The following is a 23,383-nucleotide window of genomic DNA, read 5'->3' as shown; positions in this document are numbered from 1 at the left end:
TTTTTTAGTGTTGCATAACGTGAGGTGGGAAAGAGTATAGCAGATAAATACGTTTGTAAAAGTTTCGCATAAAGCAGGATGACAGGAGTTTTAATTGCTTTGGGGGAAGTGAGAAATAGCAGGAACTAACATCTTTATCTCAAAAAATAATTTCGAACAGTTCAAAGAAAACTGCTTTTGTGATCTGGATGGTGAGAGAGAATACAATGTAAATAGGAAAATATTTTAATTAGTGTCGCTGACACTAAGTTTTGAGGTCTAAAACTTGGAATGAGTGGAAGGGAAACGTTCTTGGCATATTTCTAAATCTGTAAGAAATCCATAACTTTTTTTGTCTTTTTATTCCTGTAGTCTATCACATCTCTATACCTGGCACTACACAAGAATTAAAATTTAAACATTTATATGTCAGAGAAGGACATTGATATGCATGGATGCTTTGCTTCTTGCTTGCAGGGGTCTGGGTAGTGGAAGAGTACAGTAGGCAGGTGGGAGGAATATGCAGGGGGAGAAACAAAGAAGGCCTTGATTTTTATTTTTTTTGTCACCTCTTTGGACAGGACCTAGATAAGCTTCCTTTGGAGTCGGTGAGCCTCTGCATCAAAACTAGTGAGCAGCATGACAGTGCTGGCAGTAGCACTCAGTAAATCTGTGGTAGAGTCTAAATTCATGAGAGAACCTCTACAGCAAATTTTACAGGGTTGATGTATCCTTCGTTACCTGCTAGCCCTGGGACTTATTAGCCCTAGCTACTCCAGTGATGGGCTCATTAGAATAAAGGGGAAGAGCGCAGAAGTTGATGACTAATGCCCTTGGTTTGCCAGAGAGAGAAAGGAACGAACAGTTTTTCATGTCAAAATGGAATAATTAAAAAATTAAATTGGTGCACAGAAGAGATGGTTTTGTTTTTTGCAGCTCTCGCCCCGCTCTTATCAGAGCGAACAGTTGCTTTTTGTGGGACTAATTAAACAAAACTGAATTGCAGGCAGCTCTCCTGTGAGTAGAGTACCCAAGATAGGTTGGCCTGCTAAGGCAGCTCTTGAATTAATTTTCTCTTCCTTTACCCTGCAGCAGCAGTTCTAATTAATAAGTTAACACGTTACTGGCTGAAGGGAAATGCACTTACAAGGTCCCCCAGGAAGTGTTTGTGCTAATGAGATGGGTTTTGAGGCCACTGTAAGAAAACATACTTTCAGCAACTGTCAGAGAGCTGGGAAGCTCTTGCGAGGAGGTGAATGTCTTAAGTTTGCGCTCAAGCATTGATTTTTCTAGTTTCTGTTTTCAAGCATCAGCTCATGTCTGTCTGCCAGATGATTAGTTGCAGATTTGATGAAACGCTAAATATACTGTGTCCCTGCATTTAGGAGAGTTTCGTTTTCATTATTTGTGTATGATGTGTACAATATGACATCGCATGCAAGGTATAAAATATTGCATTCTCTGTATATCTTTGTGTATATTTCTGCGAGATAAAAATTTTTAATACCCTCAAGCAATGAAAAGGAAAGAGTCTGTGGTGAAAAGCCTATTTCAATACCTCACCAACACATTACAGGCCGGAGCAGAAGACAAATAGTGCCCTAATTAAAATTGCTGGAGAAGTCTGCATGAGCAGAATTAATTAGACTATTTGGACACAGAGTTAGGGTGAATTTCTTGGTTCTTCCCCAAGGTGCTTCTGAAATAAAATGCTGGGAAGGTGGAGCTTCAAAACATCTGTGGTTAACTGTGAGGTACCCATACACTGTATCTATATAGTCACTAGGTCACAGGACTCTGCATATTTGTAGCCTTTAAATAAAAATACATAGTACAGGGTGATTAGCCCAGATGCATCAAAAGAGCAGCTTATCAATACTGCTTCTGAGACTTGAGATGGGAAGTGCAGAGTTAGTTCAGGACCACAGCCCAGCTGAAAGCAAAGAGCAGCTTTGGTGAGGAAGCACACAGACCCCTCTGCACTCAGTGGATCTACCCGTGCACCTCGTCCTAAACCCCCTGGTTTCCCCACAGTCCTCCCCTCTTGCCAGAGGCCTTTCCTCTATGCTGTGTGTCATGATGGTGTTTGCCTGAAAAATGACCCACAGAATGACTTTGTGGGTCAGTGACTTTTTTTTTTCTCAATGGTTTTACTTCTGATTGACCTTTTCAGACTTTCATTGAAGGTGGGATTTGAAATGTCATTGCTAGACCCGTAATTTGTTACATTCTGGAAACACATGGCAATCGCGGCTTAAAGAAATATCAAAAAAGAACATATTTTGGTTTTAAAAGACAGTATTATACCCCACAAGTCATCCTTCCTGTTTACTTTCTCAGGTAATTAGAACCAGGCTTGTATTCTGATAGGAATATTTGAACAAGCATTCATGGCAAAAATCCAGCTTAGTTTTCCAAGTTTGTTTTGCAAATGTTTTTGTTAGGTTGGCAGGAGAGGAAACTTTGTAAACTTTTGAGGGAACGGGAGCTGCCTGCCCTCCTTGGGGCATCCTTGGTGTGGTGTTACGTGGTTGTCTGTTGGTCTTTCATCCTGCTTCATCTGATGGTGTGCAGGATTTGTGCTGTGTGTGCTTCAGCCACTTGCTAATATTTCTAGTTGTCACCAGTCGAAGCTGTGTAATTCTTGCGATTCCTGAATGCTCAGGCATTAAGTAATCTGTAGATGGAGAGAAACATTTTTGTGTAAAATACTATAATTTGCTTCATGCAAGCCTGTCTGTTCTACGCCTTCTTTAACATGATGAGAACTAAAAGCAAAGTTTAGAAGATGGGTCTTTCAATTTTTAATCCTTCATGAAGGAAGATGTGATGGTAATTGCAGCGTAACAACTTTTCTGTTTTGTTTTTCTTATACCAAGAGGGGGGGAAAAAAAAACCCAAGGCCTGATAAGAATGTAGCCCCCAGGTATTTTTAGCTGAAAATTGATCTGGTATAGCATAAGGAAAAGAAATTAAAATTCAGTAAATGCAGATATGAGCATCCATTAAAGACTTTTTCAACAGTATGTAGGCTAATCAGAAAGCTTTTACCTCTAGTTGATATGAATTTGCAGCTCTAAATATTGTATTGTTGTTGGATGCCAGTATGGTAAATTTTGCCAGTGTATATGAAATTGCCTACTAAGGCATAATAGGATGCTTTACTACAGTGCCTTGCTGTGCTTGTAATGGCTGAAATTCAGGAGTATGAAAACAAAGCAAGTAGTTTCTGCTTCTCATGTTTGTTCATAACTATAATGTCAGTATTACTTTGGTCACATCAGAAGAGGGTTTTTCTCATAACAGGAATAAAAAGACCAAGGAGGCATCCCAAGAAGGGTACAAGTCTGGTTACGTGGAAGTATTCCCTGGGAAAGAAATGATGTTAGATATATTAGAAATATAATGTCCAACACATATCCAGGTGCCAGCAAGGATGTGTATCGCTCCCGAATGAAGCTGATGTAAGAAAATGCAGCAGAAAGGGGTGGTGGTGTGCACTTTTGCAGAACAAACAGTACAAACACCAAACCTGCTCATTTTAGTATCATTAGCACATTCTATTGCGTATGAACTTCAAATGAAAACTTAAATGTCCACTCCATTTTATGCTCCTGTTCCAGTTCTTTGCTGCTTAAAACTCTTAATTTCCTTGGCTGCTAATTATGGGCATTGCATAGTGTATCACATTAATGAACTTCTTTGTTTTGCAGGCAGAATTAGTCTGTTCCAAATCATTTAGCAAGTAAGATAGATGTATACCTACACTAAAAATATTTGGTCATTATTATTTCCCCAGATCGATGATCTATGATATCCTAAAAAGCAGGTACTCGCGTTCATTCTTCAGGTTACAGAAACAGAGATCCCTGGGTAATAAATGCAGTGGTAAATGTACGTATGTGTAAGTTCATTTACATTTTCTGTGTAACTCTGTCACTGTACCTTACTGTTGGAGATTTGGATTAGCTTTCTGAAATTAAAGTATCTCAGATCAGTGGCAATGATCAAGCAAACGTCAGGCATTTCTGTGCTTTCTGAACAACCTGTTTGGCATGGTGGTTGATCCTCCCTGGCTCAGGCTGTGGATGTACATCCCGCTACAGAACTTGTCCCACTGGTGGAAAAGGTTACTGCCATGAGCCTGCCCATAGCTGCTCAGCACGGTCACTCGTCCAGGCTGGACAACTGAATTACCCATGTGCACACTGGCTCACTAGCTGGTTGATTTAATCCTTCATTTTTACCCTTCTTATTCTGGGTGAGTGGAGTTTAGAGGCGTAAGAGAGAGCTTCAGTAGAGTTCTATCTCTTATATTCACTCTTTAGCATCAAGACTATAGTATTCAGAGGAATTAACTTTTTCCCTGTCTTCACAGTTGTATTTGAAATGGGATTGCAAAGACTGGCACAGCAGTAGATTATTATTTTTTTTTCACTGTCTGATTGCATAGGGGTTGGTGACATGTACGGGATCCTCCAGAGGGACATGGAGAAATGGATTGAAACCTAAATGTGAAAATTCTTGCACCGTGCCCTGGAGATTGAGCACAGGCAGCTTCAGGGGTCACCTGAAAGGAGTTTTGCTACGGTGAAGCTGGAATGTTAATGATTTAGAGATAGACAAGCCAGGATGTCTAAAGTACCCCAGGTTTTCTGCAGGTGTTCTGATCAGTTTTTGAAATTAGAGAACTGTAATGCAGCCAGAATAGAAGGAATTTGGTTAATGGAAAGTGTTTGTTTATTTTTGTGGAGAAATGCTATTATGCTTGGATAAAGCATCTATTGACATTCTAGGGGAAAAATATTAATTATGACTATTTTAAATTTCTATTATCTTGATTTTTGGTGGCTTTCTTTTGCTGGGAAGAGTTCTTAAGTTTCATAGCTATAATCTAGCTTTGGATTTGAATGCTAGTATTAGTTGAAAAAAATAAAGGCAGACTGAGGAAATCCTGGTTGTGATACAGTTGATTACTCTCAATTTTTATTTCAAGCGAGTTTAGTCTTTGTCTGAAGTGCATATTATCCTGAAGCAGGAGCTTTTTTGTTGTTAGTATAAAACTGGATAGATTGTCTCAGAATTTTAATGTATGTACTCTGTTCCAGAGTTCAGCAGCCCCTTTTGTAATGCCTGCTTTAACTTGTTTATTATTTGTTTCCTTTTTCTTTATCTTCACAAAGTATTTCACAGGCCTCTTTAACAGAATAAGAATGGAACAAAGGTGAACGTATTTAAATTGGATCTACGTTTTCTTCAGGCAGTAGAAAACTCTTTATTATAACAAGTTTTTATTGTAATTGCATCTCTGATTACCATGATGATACTATAAATAGTTGTATTTAGGAAATTGCGATACGCAGCACAGATGGAATTTAATTTCTGTGGCAACTGCTTGTTTTCTCTCTCCTTTTCTCTCCCCACCTTCCTTCTCTGCTGTCCCTTTCTGCATTTCCTTCCCAGCTAACTAAACAGAATAGAGATGGTGACATCTTAAATGTCAATTGCTATCAAGATTTTTAAGGCAAATTTGTGTGATTATAGGCCTGGCGCAGGGAAGATTATTAAAGTTAGTGTGTGCTTAGTGCCATCTAATATGTAGCCAATTTGCATGTTGCTGAAGCCCTAGAGATGTCTCCTGGATGAATAACATTACTCCTTATCCTCATCTCTCGCTTTCTCATCATCTCTGGTGTCTCTTTTTAACGAGACTAATGATATGAGTACAGCAGTTTGAAAGAACAGAAGAGCTTAGTGAAGGATAATAGGATGTAGTGCTTTTTGCTGTCGTATCGCTTGTTCCAATCAAGCCCGGGCTGATAAATGTAGAGGCTGAAGGTAGTTGCCACCAAAGAGCAGTCAGGTCGTGTCAGTCCAATTACACCTGCAGAACCGTACCTGGTACCCAGGTCGGTGGCTTTATTAGCGAGGCCAGAAACGTGGAGACGTGGCTGTTCCCCAACCCCGCGCGGGTGCTGGTGAAACGCGCTGGTGGGAAGCGCCTGCTCCTCTCAACTGTGCGCAGCAGTTGAGTGCTACGGGTGACGTTCTGGTCCCCTTCATTCACCCCCGGGTGTATTTAATAAATAATCAGTCAGGGCAGAAGTCGGGACCCCTCTTCTCACCCTCCAAAACTAGAGCTCTGACATTCCTAACACAGATCGTGCTAAAGCATAACTGCTTCACGGCAGCCATCAGAAGGACAGTTCTTGCTCCCTCTCCCCTTCCTTTTCTGATTTTTTAGCACCTTGGCTCTCCAGCCTTTCCCCCCTGCTCCCCCATTAGGCTGTGGAAGCTTGTTTAGCACAACTCGCCCACTGCTGTTGTGCTAAAACACATCCTGCGGCTGCCGTTCAGCAAGGCCGACGCTGCGGCCTGGGGAATATGTTTGAAGAGGAAAAAAGCTCTGCTGGTTTTGCTGATTGGCAGTGAGCTATCACCTTGTAATGGCTTGCTGGGAACGGGGGATATGGAGTACCTGTTACTGGTAATAGTCACCTTAGTGAGATGCAAGAAATATATGCTGTTGTATTTGGGCCCAAAGCCATTTTCATGTGATGGTACCTTATACCTGCTGAGAAAAGTCCTACAAGTTTAAGAGTAATTGCTTCAAGGCTGTGGCTGACGGTGCAGTCAAATGAAGTGCTCCTGGATCTCTCCAGATAAGGGCTGGTTTAAATAAGGGTCACAGTTCACCTTATGCATTGTCATTGGAATAGATGGTTGGCCGAAAGTTGGGCACGTCTAACATGTTGTACTCAAAGATTTATTCCCACTTATTTTGTGGGCACTAATGGCATTTAAAAATTTTCTGATATTTTTGGTTTTTTTGGAAGTGAATTGCAGGATAGTCAGAATGCTTCAGAAAAATGTGGCTTCCCGTGTGCATGGGAATGCTGTCTTTGGTGCAGGTTTGGTTATAGTGAGAGCTTTGGACTTTTATTGCTTCTGTCCCATATGACAAATGTCGTAAATTTGTCATAAAGACTTAGATAGTCTCCAAGCCTGCTGTAAACTAAAATTATTCAAATCTGAAGGCATTTAGCGTTTGGGGGTGGGGTTGTTAAAAATGTTTACAGAATTAGAATGCCTTTATTCTTGGTACGGGAGTATGTTGTGTCATTCTGGCTTCACTGTTTGGCTGATAGGTTTCAGCTGTAAATTATATTACAATAGTCTTTTGTAAGATGCTTAGTTGGTGCATTTAATTAGAAGCAAATATATACCTGACTCCAGACAGAGATAAGAAAGAAAAGATAATATGTCCTACTTTTGAGTGCAAAATATCAAGAAATAGAAAATTTTGTTTGGTGTAGAATTGGAACACTGGAGTGACAAGTAAGGGAATGTATGTGTTTTTCTTGGGAGCAGAAAAAAATAGAAGCTTTAAAGATAATACGTCTTCTTCCCGAAGCTAAGGTGAAAGAGCGATAATGACTGCAGTCTCTTTGTACTCAGAATCATTGGCAGAAGACACCTTCAAGTTTCTTGCTTTAATATACTTTTCTGTTATATTTTAACAGAAAATATTTGGAAAATAAGAGTATTTTTGTTCTCTACTAAGCCACTTCAGTTACCGACTTCTTTGCAAAGTGATGCTTACAGTGTGGTGGTGTTTTCTCAGTAAATATACAGATAATGACTCTCTTCCCTGCAAAAAGAAAATTGGGAGACTGGTGGTCATAGTGTACCTTATACTTGAAGGAGCAGTAGAGCTGTGTATCAGTCTCTTAGGCTTTCAGTCCTGGAGAGGGACGGCTATCTCCACGGTTCGGAAGGAGCTTGTGTATATGGGAACGCAAGTGCACCCCCACAGTTAAGAAGAAGCACTTGTGTAAATGGTACTTGTGCGGCCCTGGTTTGAGCAGGGTCTTGGTCCAGGTGACCTCCAGGGTCCTCTCCATCCTAAGTTTTTTCTATGATTCTGAATAAAATAACCATAAGAATTGAGCTACTTAATTCTAGTTCTGAGGAACCTGGGTACAGATAATTAGCTGCTACATCACAAGAACCTGGAAAAACTGTCTTCAGTAATGTTTGTGCTGCATTTTTGTGATGGCTAATGAGCATGTGTTTGTATATATACATAAAATATATGGGTATACTCTTTAATTTTGTTTATGAACCTGGAGACAGGCGGTGACCCAGTTTGCTCAGAAATGACACCATTACCATGGCAGAAGATCAGTAGAACTCTGTTTAATGGCACTGCTTATAATAAAAAACAATAGCTTAATAATTATCATAATAATGAACCCTAAAACATAACTTTAAAGATTTCTTTATCGTGAAAATATTTGCCATTAGAGTTTTTTTCTGATGGTTCAAAAGATGAAAACTGAAGAGATGGATGGACTGTTAATTGACCAAATGCTGTCCCAGTTTAAAATCTGCTGAGTCTGAAAATGATGGACATCATAAATCAGCAGGTAGCAGTTAGACTTACATAAAACCAGCTGGCGTTCTCTCCATGTGCGCATGGTGACATAGGACCTCACGGGTATCGAGTGTTAAGAGGGTGCTAAGAAATAGCCACAGACCTAAGTAAGGATTTCAGTTGGCATCTCTTGGCTGTCTCAGCATCATTAGGCAGCCTGGAAATAGTTGTTCCCCCATATCATTCCCCAAAGTGGGTGCGCTATATTTGTTCCCCATAAATAGAAAGTTCTGATCAACACTGTTCACCAAAGCTATGCTCAAGGAAAACCGTAGTGTGAATTGTGCTTCAGCATTAATTTTCTTCCCTGTGCTCTATTAGGCAAGCAGTGGTTAAAGGCTCCCTTCCACATCCTTTTGCTTTGACGCTGTTTGGGGACACATTGTACTGGACTGACTGGAACACGCATTCGATCTTGGCCTGCAGCAAGTACTCTGGGGAGGACCTGCGTGAAATACATTCCAACATCTTCTCTCCCATGGATATCCATGCTTTCAGCCAAAAGAGGCAGCCAAATGGTAAGCTGTCTTGCTTTCTTTTTTTAACTGCAAGTTGGAACTGATTTGAAAAAATCTTAATTAGTCTTTCTGTATGGCGGTGGGTGGCTTCGCTCGCGTCATGATGCAATTTTTCCAATGCAGAGATTGGGAAAAGACCCAAAGAGAAACCAAATATTCTCGACATTGTTTTTTCAACTGCAAAAAGATATCTATTGCTTCTTTTCTGCCTGCCACATTTATCCTGTTGTCGTATTCCTTTTTCTGTTTCATGTGCCATAACTTTAGGCAAAATGGTATTTTTATTTTTTCCAAGTAGTAGTTCCTGAACGGAAAGTAGTGTTAATTTGGCTGATGATATTAAACAAGACTAGCTCTGTGTAATAACCAGTGTCTTAACCATTGTGTTAATTTACTGTTTGCGTTTTGGATTTATATATGCAACCTACTATACATTCAGCACCAACCTGCTGAATAGTTTGTGAAAATGAGAAGAGCAGAGCTGAAACAAGGCTCTTGTTTAGAGCTAAGTGCTACTTTCCCAAGAAAGGAAACGTTCAACATCCGTGCATTTTGGTACCATAAATACCCTGCTACTCAACACTTGGAATTAATTTTTCCTTGTTCTGTGTTTATCATTTCCTTCTTTAATCTGTGTTGCTGCCACCGATTCTACCACTCAAATGCTGTATATGTCTTAACACATGAGATGAGGTCATCCATTATCAGAAGCATTAATCTGTGTGATTTATGTTTAACAGCTACAAACCCATGTGGAATTAATAATGGTGGCTGCTCCCACTTGTGTTTGATGTCTCCTACCAAGCCCTCTTATCAGTGTGCATGTCCCACTGGTGTGAAACTTCTTGAGAATGGAAAGACCTGCAAAGATGGTAGGCTTTGTTTTTAAAAAATCCTTTTAGATTAAGCACAAAGTAGTTTTTGGAGGGAAAGGGGTTCTTCCAGCTTCACTACATAATGCACGTTAGGGGTGGCAAATTGTGAAATCATGCATGCTTTTGCAGTGCAGATAAAAGTGATTGGAAAATGCCCTCTGCTTTTCAAAAAAGAAGAGAGTCTCATGGCTGAAGAGCAGGTTACCTCCGGTTACAAAATTTAGGTTGCAATTCTGTCTCTGTCACTAATTCCCTGCAAGTTTTTTGGGGGTTCCGCTCCCTTTTCTTAAAGAAAATGATACCTACATCCTCTGTTTCCAAAATGTTTCTAACATTATTGTTCATGAATTAGTATTTGGCTAGTAGGATTGTACAATAAACACAATTCTTTTTTTCCCTTTATTTTCTTTAAGAAGAATTTTTAAGACACATACACCTGGAAACTTTTTTGGTTCACATGCATAAAGTGGGGCACCTACATCTTTAGAAAGGAACTGAAAAGAATGACATGTTTTTAGAGGTGTTGAAAGTGTTTCAGCCTTCAAGCTCAAGACGTGATCGAGATTTAGGGCTGCAAGTGCTCACCCAAAATGGCTTTTAGTGTCTCGTGGGCCAATGTATGTGATTTTAAACTGTTATATTTTGTAAGTATAGGTCTTGTGACGTGCTGTGGTTGCTGTAATACAGTAACAGGATCAAAATAAACACCGGGAGATAATTAGCTTGCTCATAAATAACCATCTTCTATGCAGATCGTCTCTCTCTGACAAAAGTAAATGGAGGAAGAAACAGAAGGATGCAGCAGAACTTACTGTAAATAGGCTAAATAAAATGTATACAGAAATAATTTTTCTTAAATCGTCACTTTATATTTTAAAAGTTCTCCTAGGCTTGTCAACTGCTGTTCAGTATTTTCTTTAATTTCATGCTATTTCATGCTCTCTGTTGATTATTTTTGCGTGGCTATTTGTGTCTGTGTGAACCTTGTTAAAATAAATTGCTGCTTTTATGTGAAAAACTCAAAAGCAGCTCCCAGTTTATCCTTGCAGAATTGTTTGTAAGTATTTACTGATGCGTGTGCAAGATGTTTTTCTTCCATTTCTGCCAGTACAAGGAACAAGCTTTAATAATACTGCTCTGGGTTGGTCATATTTAGTGAGAATGTGGCACAAATTCATGTGCTTTTTTTAAAAATACTTGATACACACAGATAAACTCCTTTGTGGCAGCAGATAGCTAAAGTGGTTGTGACCCAATACAGGCATGTTTCCAAAAGCAAAGCTGCACAAAAAGCCCATGTGGGGGACAAGGAGTGGTAAAGGTTTGGTCACTTGCCAAGCCGAGGTAGAAAGGTAAGGAAGCAGAGGCTGAAGGACCAAGGACAACAGTTGGAACAAGCCCTGGAGAGATCCAGAGAGATAAATTGCTTCTCTTTGACTTACTGCTGATAAGAAAAGAGCTGGGGACTTCAGGCAAGAGGAGCTGTATCTTTTTGCTGCCTGTGTGCTGTGTTCCAAGGAATGGGTCGTTGTATCACAGAAGTTCCTGCTTCCCTGCTCAGGTTCAGCCCCATGTCCTTGTGGAGGCAACCTACCCCAGACCTTAACAGCCCTGTGCTGAGGCGCTGAATGGCACTTTTCTAGTGTATCAAATTACCAAAGGCAAGTAAAGGAATGGTATTTTAAAAAAGCCCAACAAAACCTTATTAACAGGACTTTTTCTCATGCAGAGATACTCAAAATTATCAGTTCACTTTTTCAGTCATTCCTTATGTCTCAGAATTTATAACTGTTGCTTTTTTCTCCCACTCCCTGAACACATGAGAAGCTAAATTGTATGTTCCCAGTCAGCCATAAAGTATATTTGGCTCACAAAATATAGCTCCCATTTTATCAGAAATTGTTAACCAATTTACTACAGCATGTTGTCTATCTGTATGCAAAAAACTTTATACAAGAACATTCATTTATCTTATGCTTGTCAAGATAATGTTACATTTTTAACCACCATTCTGCTATTACATCTTTCCAAAACACTCTGCCCCTCCCTTTTCAAGGAGAAAAATGGGTGGGGAAGGGGGTAGAAAATTGAGTCTCTGTTTATTTTAGCTCAGTGAGTGTTGCATACCATGGCTTCTTGGACTTAGAAACGAGTTAGCACATAACCCAAGTGAAACAACCTACTCAAAGTATGCATCAGATCCGTTGGTTTCACTTAACTTCTGTGATGCTGTAAAGAGCTGACTTCTGGGAGGAACGTGGAGGAGCTTCAGGTTCAGCATTTAGAGCTGAGCTTACCCCAAGATAATGAAATATTTTTTGACTCCTCTCATGAACAGAGGTGCGGGGTAGGCTTAGGGCTTCTGCTAGTGAACTACAACTTTCCAGAGCTCTTCAAGGCAGAGGTTCACTGGACTTTCTTCTCGTAGTTGCAAAGGCTGCAATTACCGATGCAGAGAAGGGAGGAGAGCATGGCAGTCAGAGCCAGCGTAGCCACAGACCAGATTTTGAGATGTAAATCTGTACATGTTTGTGTATTGACTTCCTTTCTTAGGCTGCTCAGTGGCTGTGGAGAATTAAATTTATTTTCTTTTCCAGGTGTGTGGGGTGGGGGTTGCTTTTGGTTTCTTGGGCTGTTTTTTCCCTTTGTACTTGCCTGTTCACTGTATCTGCTGTGAAAGTAGAGCTGAACCCTGACAACTGAACATTTATACCTTCGATCATTTCAGTATATATCTATTATGCTGAAACGCTGAGTGATTAAATCTCCATTTGCAATTAGAACATGTACTTGACTGTGGGGGAAGAAAGGAGGGAGGGGCGACTTACAGGTGAAGAAAGGTGAAAAATGAGGCTAAGAATTTATCTTTTTTAAGATGGTTTTGTCTTCTAGCAGTAGACTAAAATCAGGCTGGTTCCTAAACCGAATTGTTTCATGGTGAAAGGAGCCTCTTTGAGGAGAGAACTTCATTTCACGCTGTGCTGTTGAGAGCACCGGCCTGGACTGGAAAGATTTTGACGGGTGAATTTTGAGTGTGTGTTTGTGGTGTTTGCAGTGCTTTGGCATTGACAGATGATCCTTGCAGCCAAAGGTGAGGCTGGCTGACCCTCCCTGAGCAGTTTCCATGACAACCTAGCATTTTTGAATAATCTTGGTTTATAGGAAATCTTTTCTTCCCTCCCCTTTCTACCCATGTTAGTTTCTCCATTTTTTTGTAGGTTTCTTTTCATCACACCTTAGACGAGTTTTGCCATTTCTTGTGAGAGCTATGAATATAATACCACCCCGCCCTCCATTTAGAAACACTTTTCCATAGTCTTTCAGGAAAGAGTGATAACTTGGAATAAAATTAGCTGTTTTTCTAGTAACTGATAATACCGGCTGGTTGTTCATGTCTTAATTTCTATTGCTGTTACAAAACAGTTAAATAACAGAGATGGGGGCTTGTGGCAAGCTCATGGCTCCCCCACTGCCTAGGTGAAAGTTTGTAAATCCCTATGCCTCAAAGAAAAGAGAGGCAGAATAATCAGTTTTCATGGCCAGCTCTTCCTCAGTGAGTAATGTCTGAAGCCAAGAGTCCTGTCTGAGCACCCAGGCACTTCTACCAGAGAGCTTTTACCTACTGTTGTCATATTATTGGTAATTTATTGTCCTCTTCTGCCGGACATACTGGGATTTCTCTTTTTCAGTATAATAGGCACTGCTGTTCTGAGTTTGGCAGTGCTAAATTTAAATGACCTGCTTGATAGTTGTTTTTATAACAAAATATAGGTTTGTCTTACAAATTTGTCATTGGAGTTACATTCTTATTAGTGCTGGAAGATCTCCCTATCCATGCGCTCAGCTTGTGTCTTTCCCTGTAGTGAATTATATTAATTCTCCCCATTTGCTACTACCAATCTTTCCCTGTAGTGAATTATATTAATTCTCCCCATTTGCTACTACCAATATGGATGTGTGGTTAGTACTGAGAAAACCAATGGTGACTTCAGTTAAACAAAGAGATGTAAGTTTCCTCATGAAGAAAAAGCACTGCTTCAGACTTTCATTTCAGTCCTACTTTGGCCGTTCCATTCTCTTCTGGGAAAAGAGTCTTTATTTTGCCTGTGGACGCTCACATTCTACTTCCCTTAAGGCCTGGAGGCAGTAATCAGAAATTTGCACTTCCTTTTGCAGTTTAGTGCTGGCTAGTGGGTCATTTGCTTTGTTGAGAGTAGCCAGAATCCTGATTTGACTGCACAGATAAAGATGTTTAATTTAACACCCTAATTCTTTCATTTCTTTTAAAGGGGGAAAAAAAAAAAAGAAAGATTAATTTCAGATGCATGACCTTCTGCCTTTGTGGTTTTAAGGTTGAGGTTTTCTAGATGAAAAAATCTTGTTTGTGTTGTAGAATCAACGGCTCTCTAACAATAGTGACTTTATAACTGGGGAAAGACATTTTAGGTAAGAAATATTTTAGTCAAATATGTGAGATTTCTATTGAGGATGTATTAATAATCTTGATTTCTCAGATACAGAGAATGCATTATACATGCCCTAGGTCTAGCACTTCTTATGTATGTATTCCTGAGTGTATGTCTGTGTAGCTGTACTAGCCTCAGCAACCACTGATGGTTTGAAAGTTCAATAACTTACAAATGTCTGAGGCCTGTACATCATAGAGAAGATGTAGTGAATTGTAAAGGTTAGCAGGGCATTAGACATTGGACTTTAAAGCTATGCCGTTGCATGTATCTGCATGCTCGCTCTGTTTCCCCTTTTCTCCCCCTTCCCTTGACTTCAGCTAGCACACAGATTTAAATTATTTTGATTTTTTAATAGTGACTTTTTGAGGAAAGTATTAGTTCCAGGACTAATGTAATGCACCATCCATGAGCTTGTAATCCCAGCTTTCAAAGTGCTTAATAAAAGTAGGCTAAAGCTCTCAAAAAAGAGTCTGGAGTACAGCTTTTATGTCCATATTTAGACATCTTAAGTAAGGGACTTGATTTTAGAAAAATTGCTAACTATCCTCAATACCCCATGACTTGAGGCACTGCTACAAAGAATCTTGAGCTCGGTCCCCAGTTTGAATAGTTTAGGAGGGATTTTTTTTTTTTAAATTATAATTACGGGTTGCTAAGAGCACTTAGGACTGTGTTGGAGACCGGCACAGAGGGTAGGCAGAAGGACCTGACTTTGAATTACTGTGCCTTGCCAGTGTTTATAGGCTGTGAGCACACACCCCGGCATACCTGGTGAGGGTCTCTGCCCTCAAACCCAGCAGTCGATAGGTTCAAATTCAAAACCATACAGATTGGAGATGCACTTGGGTCTTCAGGCATGCTTGTGTTGGGTGCAGTGGAGATCACCAGTAGTTAGACAGAGGACAGCAGCATGGGCAGTAAGCTCTGCTCCAAGTCTCTGTGTGTTTGTCTAGGCCACTTCATCCTTGTATGAGCAGTCCAAGGTGTCTAGAGGAAAAACTGCCTCAGGTCAGTGCTCTGGTTGCAGCCTCCATGCACCTTTTGAAAGGGTTCAGCCAGTTGAGGTTTAAGGTGTTTTATATGTTCATGGCTCATTCCAGTCTCTCCCAGTAAGTGCTGATAGATTGAAAAGAAAAAAATGATGCTGGCATGCAACCTGCATTATCTTTTCCTGTCTTTTCATTCCTTTTTTTTTTTTTTCCCCCCCTGATATATGATTCCATCCCCATGGTGCTCTCCATCTTGCTCATCATTAGAGGCAGGGATTTTCTTGGAGAGACAGAGTGAAGAAGTCTGGAGATCCTGGTGTCACAGTTCAGCTTTTGCATCGTAACTGGTCTTTGGAATAGAAGTGAACAAAATTGATTGATTCTGTTATGTCCTGGCAACCTTGTGTACCTTGAGCAGTCATCTGAGTGGTGGATCAGTGCGTAGCCAGATAAACTTTGTACAGCTGAGCAAATTGTTTTAGTTTTGAGACCACCTTTTTTCTTTGACTTCTATCAAGGTGATAACAGGATCAGTCCGTAAATATGCCCAGCTCTTGCATTTGCTATTTTCACTACTGTCAGGGCAGGTGTGAAGGCATTCAGAATAATCTTTCCCTCAACCTACTTTGAGGTGAGATGCTTCTCTGCTACTCAATTTATTTTTTTTTTTTCCTGGAATGACTGGTGATCTAACTAAGCAGCTGAGGTGTCTGTTTGCAAATGGGTGGGTAATCGCTCTAAAGTAAGCTTTAAGCTTTTTATTGCTCAATTGGAGGGGTGGGGGTGGTGTTTGATTGGGGGCTGGAATGTTAGCCAAGTCCCCAGATAAAGACCATGAAATTCTTAGCTCAGGGATCCAGAGTGCAGCACGGGTTAGCTGAAAGCCAGTCATTTCCCGATGCTGAATTGTAGTTCAGACACAGTGGGTTATTTGACTAAGCAGCAGTGTTGCAACCCGAAAGCAGGATACTGAAGCTGTTGAAATGGGTCATCTTTGAGAAGAATTGGAAGGTCAATTGGTCAATTTTAAGGGTGAGTATCAGCAAAGGCATGATTGTACTCAACCGAGTCTTTCTGGGGACCTGACATCAGGTCTTCAAAATGACTGTCAACTACAGCTAGAGCACACAAATTATTTTTAAATTATGCCTTACACTTTTTCTTTGTATGGTAGAATATATATATAGCTTTTTAACTGTTTAAAAATCTCAGGTTAGTGCATTTTCTCAACCTTAGTTTTACTAGATAATGTGAAAAAAGTGTTACTGTTTGGGTTTTTAATATGATTTTCATAGTCTTGGTTAAAAGGTAAGTTGGATAAATGACTGTGAAGTTAGTAAAAAAGAAAGTACTAGGGATTTCTTTCTTTCTTGAGCCTAAATAGTAGCGATTAGTTATGCATTAATACTTTATATGACCATAATGCAGCTGAATGATAGGATCTTGATGCTGAGTTGTTTGATATACTTAGTAGCAACAAATACAGATGTACATATAGACTGTTGTGACAAGATCAATTGCTTCTGTAATTATTAAAAAATCTTACTAACAGGCCTGTTTTCCATTTGCTATGTCACATGCTTTACATTATTTTGAAGGATGCATAGACATGTAATTACAGGTTCCCCCTTCCTGATATTAATTAATGCATAAGAGTTATTCGCTAGAAGAACAATTGAGTAGCATGTACATGTGTTTCTGAAGACAAGGTGTTTTAGGACACAGGATCCCAAAGCTGACCTGAATCCGTTCTGGACTGCCAATCAGGAACACTTGTAATAATATTCTCAACTTCTGTTGTTGAAAAGTGCTGTTTCTTGCAGCAGCGTGGAAGTGCCTCAGATATCTTTTCTAATGTGTTAAACTTGCTGTAAATGAAGCAGTGGCTGCTTTGGCATCTTTCCAAGGTTTGGCACGCAGTGAGATTTCATCTGGCACCAACAACAATTACTGACTTTTTTTAAAAAGAAATTTGGCATCAGACACCAAAATTCTTTTTTCATCAGCAACCTACTTGCTTTAGTTGTTGCTCTTTCAGTCTTCTAGCCCTTATTTTTACCTCTGTAAGATCAAGATCAAGAAGTGGACAGAATGTGGCTTGGCGATGGCTCTTTTTTGCTGCTACGTTGATGTGTTTATTTTCCTAAACCTCCCCCCACCCCCTCCTTCTGTCCTCACACCTACATCAGTCCCTGCCAAACCCTTTCCCCACACTGTTTGAGGAGAGCCATTGCAACACACTTTCCCTGCATTTAGGATGCACACATTTTTCACCTTAGCTCAGGCTTCCCTGAGGCCCAAGCTGCTCTTATCTCCTTGAGACTCCAAACTGATAAGCCAATTTAATTGGAATGGGGTGTGGTAGTTGTTTATCCTTCATTACATTGAAATCTAGTGACGTAGAATAGAAAAGGAGAATGAATTAGAATAGACAGTAAGTACATCTGTCATTGATCAGATGCCCAGCACATGTACCATTAAACAGCTTGTGTTGCCCTACGTGAAAACATCTTCTGCACTGCGAGCTGATCTTAGTTATTTATTGTGATTCTGACTTTTGACCTAAAAGCCAGCATGGCTTTTGTATGCTTCAGCTCAAAATCACTTTATAAGACACACTGTTGTTTATCTTCATGTCTTCAATAAGCTTGTGCTCAACCACTATGGGAGAAGCTGACAGCTCTCCTGCATTGTGTGGTCGCTGGACAGTTATCAGTTCCCAAAACTGATTTCTCTGATTGGAGTTTCTCAAAGGAGATTTACTTGTGGAGTTCTGTGTTACATTTTTTTTCTCCTTCTAAGGATAGTGTTGAAACACGCAGCTTGTTTGTCATGATTGTCCCTATACCAACAATAGCAAACAGTCAGTAAATTCTTTATATAATTAATTTTTCATCTAAGAGGCTGCAGGCCATCTGTTGATTTGCATAAAATAGCAGCACAGTCACTGCATATGTATTTCACTACCTTTGGAGGGAATGATATCAATAGAAAATGTGTCCAACATGACCACTGAATTTTTTTCTGTAAACACGTCTGACTTGTTCTGCAGAAGAATAACCTCACCTTTGAAGCCCTGGAGTGAATTCATTGCTGGTGCCCATCAGTTTGGTTAAGTCCTGTGAAATCAAGGCAGCTGGACTGGCTTGTACCAAATGGTACAGAATCAGGTTCATTCTTTACAGGCTTACTGCACAGTGTTTCTAAGATGGTTGTGTTTCTGCCTTATTCATGTAGGTGCCACTGAACTCCTGCTTCTAGCCCGCCGGACAGATTTGAGGCGAATTTCCTTAGACACCCCAGATTTTACTGACATTGTTTTGCCACTGGAGGACATCCGTCACGCCATCGCCATTGACTTTGATCCCCTGGAAGGATACATCTATTGGACCGATGATGAAGTTAGGGCCATCCGCCGCTCGTTCATCGACGGGTCAGGTAGTCAGTTTGTTGTCACGGCGCAGATCGCGCATCCCGATGGCATTGCTGTGGACTGGGTTGCCCGAAATCTCTATTGGACTGACACTGGCACAGACCGGATTGAAGTGACAAGGCTTAACGGGACCATGAGAAAAATCTTAATATCAGAAGACCTGGAAGAACCCAGAGCTATTGTGCTGGATCCCATGGTTGGGTGAGGAGCTGTTTGTGAGCATTTTTTTAAGTATTAGTCATATAAAGAAGATACATCTGTCTACCTGTATGCAGATAATGGGATGCAATGATAAACTTCTGAGCCTTCGATACTGGAATTTTTTGAAAGATAAGGCTCTGAGGCACAGGGACTACTCTGTTTTGACCACCTGGGTAGCCATGTGGGAGAATAAAACAAAACCATGTCTTTGTTTTGTTCTCCTTTTAAAAAATATTTTGGGGGACTGTGTGGATCTGTTTGTTTATTCTAGCTATAGCACTGCTTATGTTGTCTTGCTGAGCAGACTGATACAGGAGTTTCATGTAAAGGGACAGTTTTTTTACACATCGATGCTTTCTGAATGGTTTGGGCATCCTTACTTAGGTGAGGAAATACATTTGGCTTATAAATGTACCGTTCTGTGTGCAATGTGGTTTTGGGGAACGGGAGTCCAGAAGAAGCTGTGTGAATATTGGAAGTTTGGATTAAGATTTTAAATCTTAAGATTCTTAAGATTTTGTTTCCTTTGCAGGTACATGTACTGGACTGACTGGGGAGAAATCCCAAAGATCGAGAGAGCAGCGCTAGATGGCTCAGACAGAATTGTGCTGGTGAATACTTCGCTTGGCTGGCCAAATGGCCTGGCACTGGATTATGCCGAAAGCAAAATATACTGGGGAGATGCCAAAACAGACAAAATAGAGGTTTGTAATTGCATCTGCATTTTTAATTCCATGGAGTTACTCTACTTTTCTAGGTGTTCAAATTCTGATAGAGCCCAAAAGGGCAGTGGGGTAATGGTTGATTTGTGCTTTAAGGAACAATTCAGCTTCTGTGTGTAAAATGGAAATTATATCCATGTAGTAGATCCCTCTTTTTAAGAATGGGTGATAAGAATTTGTTAAATAAGTCAATTCTTAGGTCATCAGGGAAAAAAGCTTTTTACTGGGAGTAATGTTTGTAGGTTAAAAAAATTTATCTTTCATTCTTTGTGTTGCTCAGCTTAGATGCTAGTACAACATATTTTAAAGAAATCCCATTTCACATATAATTATTTGTACTCTCATAAATCCTCTGTACTTTGTATCTCCCTTGTTTTATTAGGGCTCCAGTAAGGGGATAGATTTTTCCTTTCTTTCTGGTATGTTCTGCTGAAACTTTTAATTGAAGGAAAAAAAAAAAGCAAGCTGTTTTTCTTCTATCCCACATTGAAAATCTTGTGTTTATTTTGTTATATAACACTTATGGAACAAATTTGACATTTATCTCTGTCAGTCTTTGAGAAAATAATTTTGTTTAGTATTTGTTCAGTTTACTATCAAAAGGCAGAAGTTTATCTGGAAGTAGGAGACTTGGCTACTACCTGGTGCATGGTAGCACCATCTACCTTTGCTATATCCTTGTAGATTTACCTTTCTTTTGATGAATTATAGCTTTCCTTAGTCATTCCTTACTGTTGCAAATAATTTTCAGCACTTATATTAGGCACAATATCTTCTCTAGCCTTATGAAATAGTTTTTATTTATTTCTAACTCCCAATAAGTCAGTGTGAAGTCATAGTGTTGTGCTGGGAGGTCACATAACTGTTTTGTTCTCCTTCGGAGTCAACTCCAGTCCTGCAAGGTGAGTTGCTTTGAAGCACTCCCTGGGAGAGCCCCAGGGAGCGCAGTTTTCTGTGTCCTGAAAACAAGATTTATAGTCTGTAATTCAGCTAACATTGTACCAGCTTTGAGAAAAGAGGGCAAAAAGAGCCTTAGCTGTGCCTAGAGATTTATTTATAACAGATTGAGCACTTCAGCCCTGATACTGTCTTGGATTTGAATGTGCTTTGCGAAAGGAAAGTTAGGCATTCTCCACTTTCATGCTTGCCAAAACACTGAGGTTTTTTTCATGCATTTCAGTCTTACTCAGACCATGGTTCTGTATTCATGAATAATGATTCTGTTCAGTGCTGGATCAGTTTGTGATAGAAATTTTCATCTAGATCGGGCGTGAGCTCCTTGCTGCAATTCGGTCAAACTGACTAGAACACATGATATAATGTTTATGCCAACATTACAATGTCTGTGGCAGGACAGAAGATATCTGATCTGGCACAAAGTCAGCTAGGACAATTTCCATTTCATTGTTTTTAAACCAATGTGAGCCAGCAGAATGAGTTTGTTCCAGGTTGTCATGTAACATCTATGCAGGGCATGGGAGAAGATTCATCATCTTAAGGTTTCAGAATTACTAGTTGGGTTTTTTTCTATGAGGCTCCAAGTGTTAGAGTTATGATTTTACTGCTGTTACTCTTTATAACAAGTTAACATTTGTTAACTCTTACCGGTGTGCAGAAAATCTTGAAAAAGTCTCTGGGTAAAGCCTTTAAAGCAACAGAGAAGAAATTCTCCCACAGTTTTTCTTTGGTGGTTTTGGATTTTAGTTTTGTTTGAGGATTTGGGTTTTTAAAATTTTATTGCAGAAGGTGTTAATTTAGGGCTATGTGACACGGATCTATAAAATCAAGAAAATTATGGATAAGGTGAACAGGACTTGCACCCACACACCTTTTTTGATAGAAGAAATTGGCAGGTGATGGGTGCAGAACAAACAAAAGCAGATAGATCTTCAAACAGCGTGTGGGAAGTTGTGGAAATGGTTGTGGATGTTAAAAGCTTACATATGCTACTGGGAAGACTGGGTGAGTCTGTGGAAGGGAATTCCACTGCAGTTTACTAGAAAATAGAATTGCCTTCTGAACAACAAATCACTGAACTGTAAATTGCTGTAGAACAAAAGAGTTGTCTTGAAAAGTTTCAGTATGGATTTGCTTTATCCTGTTCTGTAAGTGTAAGTTTTGATTATTCTCTGAAACAGAATACTGGGATGGGTGGACCTTTGGACTGAACCCATACAGCCTCTCTCTTTTCCTGTGTTGAGGCCATTCTATTCCCTGAAGGTCTGGGGAGTCTTTAGTCTGTTAGCTTGTTGCATTAGCTTTAGGAAAAACTACGTGTTCTTCCTTAGATGTAATATTGCTGCTTGCTAACTTCACCGCAGAGGAGCAGAAATGGGTTGAAAATCGATGACCTCTGGTAGTGATAGATCAGAGTGTGAGTTCAGTGTGGCTTCTGTAATTAATAAAGCGTGGAAAGGCTCTGTAGGATGAAGAGGAGGTGTTCGTCCAAGAGAATGGTTCAGTCTAAAGTAGATTCTCCCCCCGCTGCCTCCAGTGTGCTAAGTAATGCAGATGTAGTGGTGAGGTTCTTTACTGATGAATCTTAGCAAATTTTCCCCAGGATCTTGTGTGGCCTCTCTGTAATCTTTTATGAGAGATTGACTTTGTTATGGTAGGCTGCAGAAATCTCAGGCTGCAGTGATGCTATCTAAATCTAGCTAAAATATGACTAACATTTCAAGTTTTTGCTTTTTGTCCCACTGCCTTTCTCTCCTATGGCAACCATGAATCCTGAGGAGATTTGTTACACTTTCCCTGCCCTTCCCATCCACTTTTTATATCAGTTTAGTAGAAGAAGCTTTGACCTTCAGTAAATGTTTAAAACTTACCTTTGGAGAATGGACACTGGAGGAGGTGCAACAAAGAGGATGTTTGTGACAGGATCAAAAGATGAAACTTGGAATTGGACATGAAGACATCAGAATATGTGCCTGGTCCCCGCTTTGCCTGTATGTGTTTGTATATATTTGTGGAGGGGGGTAAAAGTGAGAGAAATGTGTTTGTGTACTTGCCTTTAAGTAGTTTTTACATACATGATTTTACATACACTGTGCTTCCCTCCCCCCCCGTATGTGGAATTCCTCAGAACCATTATTTAATTGCAGTGCTACCAAAATGAATGTTTCTTGCAAGCTACGTCTCTGGTTTGTTTGTGCTACATACGAGCTTTTATTATTTATTTTTTACACACTGATTCATGCTATGCTGTTCTGGAGCCCCCAGATGATAATAAAGCATCAGCAGGGGTTAATGGAGACTGGTAGGGGGTACAGCAGGGAGCTTTTGTTCCCATTTTATCTGGCAGCCTGCAGCAGGCAGAAGCAGGCTGTGGCTCAACAGCTTCGTCATTTATCTCGGTCAGGTTTCACTGCTGATAAACTTCTATTGAAATGGATGGCTGCTATTGTGCTTACCAGTAGGGAAGATTTCTCATTGACTTGCTACAGGTTTAAAGCATTTTCCTGCCGTGCTATGAGGTTAAAAATGTATGATCTGCTCTGTTGAATTGGTCTTATGTTTTCCTGCTCAAGTGAATATTTGTCTTCTGAGCACGTACGCTACCTGTTTTAAGGCATAGGTTGGATTTGAAATGGTCAGCAAAGCTCATATTGATAAAGCAATTATAAATGTCTGCGTGCGTGTGTGGCTGTGTGCATTAGGAGGAAATAATGATGATATGGCTGATTTCTCACAATTTTTCAGTCTTTGCTTCATTTTTCTTTATTCATCTTCTTTCCTATTCTCCATTCTCAGAGCCAGA

At 40.0% G+C, this 23,383-nt stretch overlaps 1 protein-coding gene across 2 annotated transcripts in view; it reads left to right on the top strand.

The window, feature by feature from the left end:
• Positions 1-23,383, top strand: part of LRP6 (LDL receptor related protein 6) — a 132,273-nt gene that overhangs the window by 58,469 nt on the left and 50,421 nt on the right. For both annotated transcript variants that reach the window (XM_074825657.1, XM_074825655.1), the window contains 4 exons: positions 8,738-8,934; positions 9,675-9,806; positions 18,505-18,901; positions 19,434-19,605. In XM_074825657.1, the coding sequence (XP_074681758.1) occupies positions 8,738-8,934; positions 9,675-9,806; positions 18,505-18,901; positions 19,434-19,605 (898 nt within the window). The remainder of the gene's footprint in view (positions 1-8,737; positions 8,935-9,674; positions 9,807-18,504; positions 18,902-19,433; positions 19,606-23,383) is intronic.

Source organism: Strix aluco, chromosome 5 (assembly GCF_031877795.1).
Source record: "Strix aluco isolate bStrAlu1 chromosome 5, bStrAlu1.hap1, whole genome shotgun sequence".
Lineage (NCBI taxonomy): Eukaryota > Metazoa > Chordata > Aves > Strigiformes > Strigidae > Strix > Strix aluco.
Note: the sequence above shows the minus strand (reverse complement) of the source record. Positions and strands in the feature narration are given on the sequence as shown.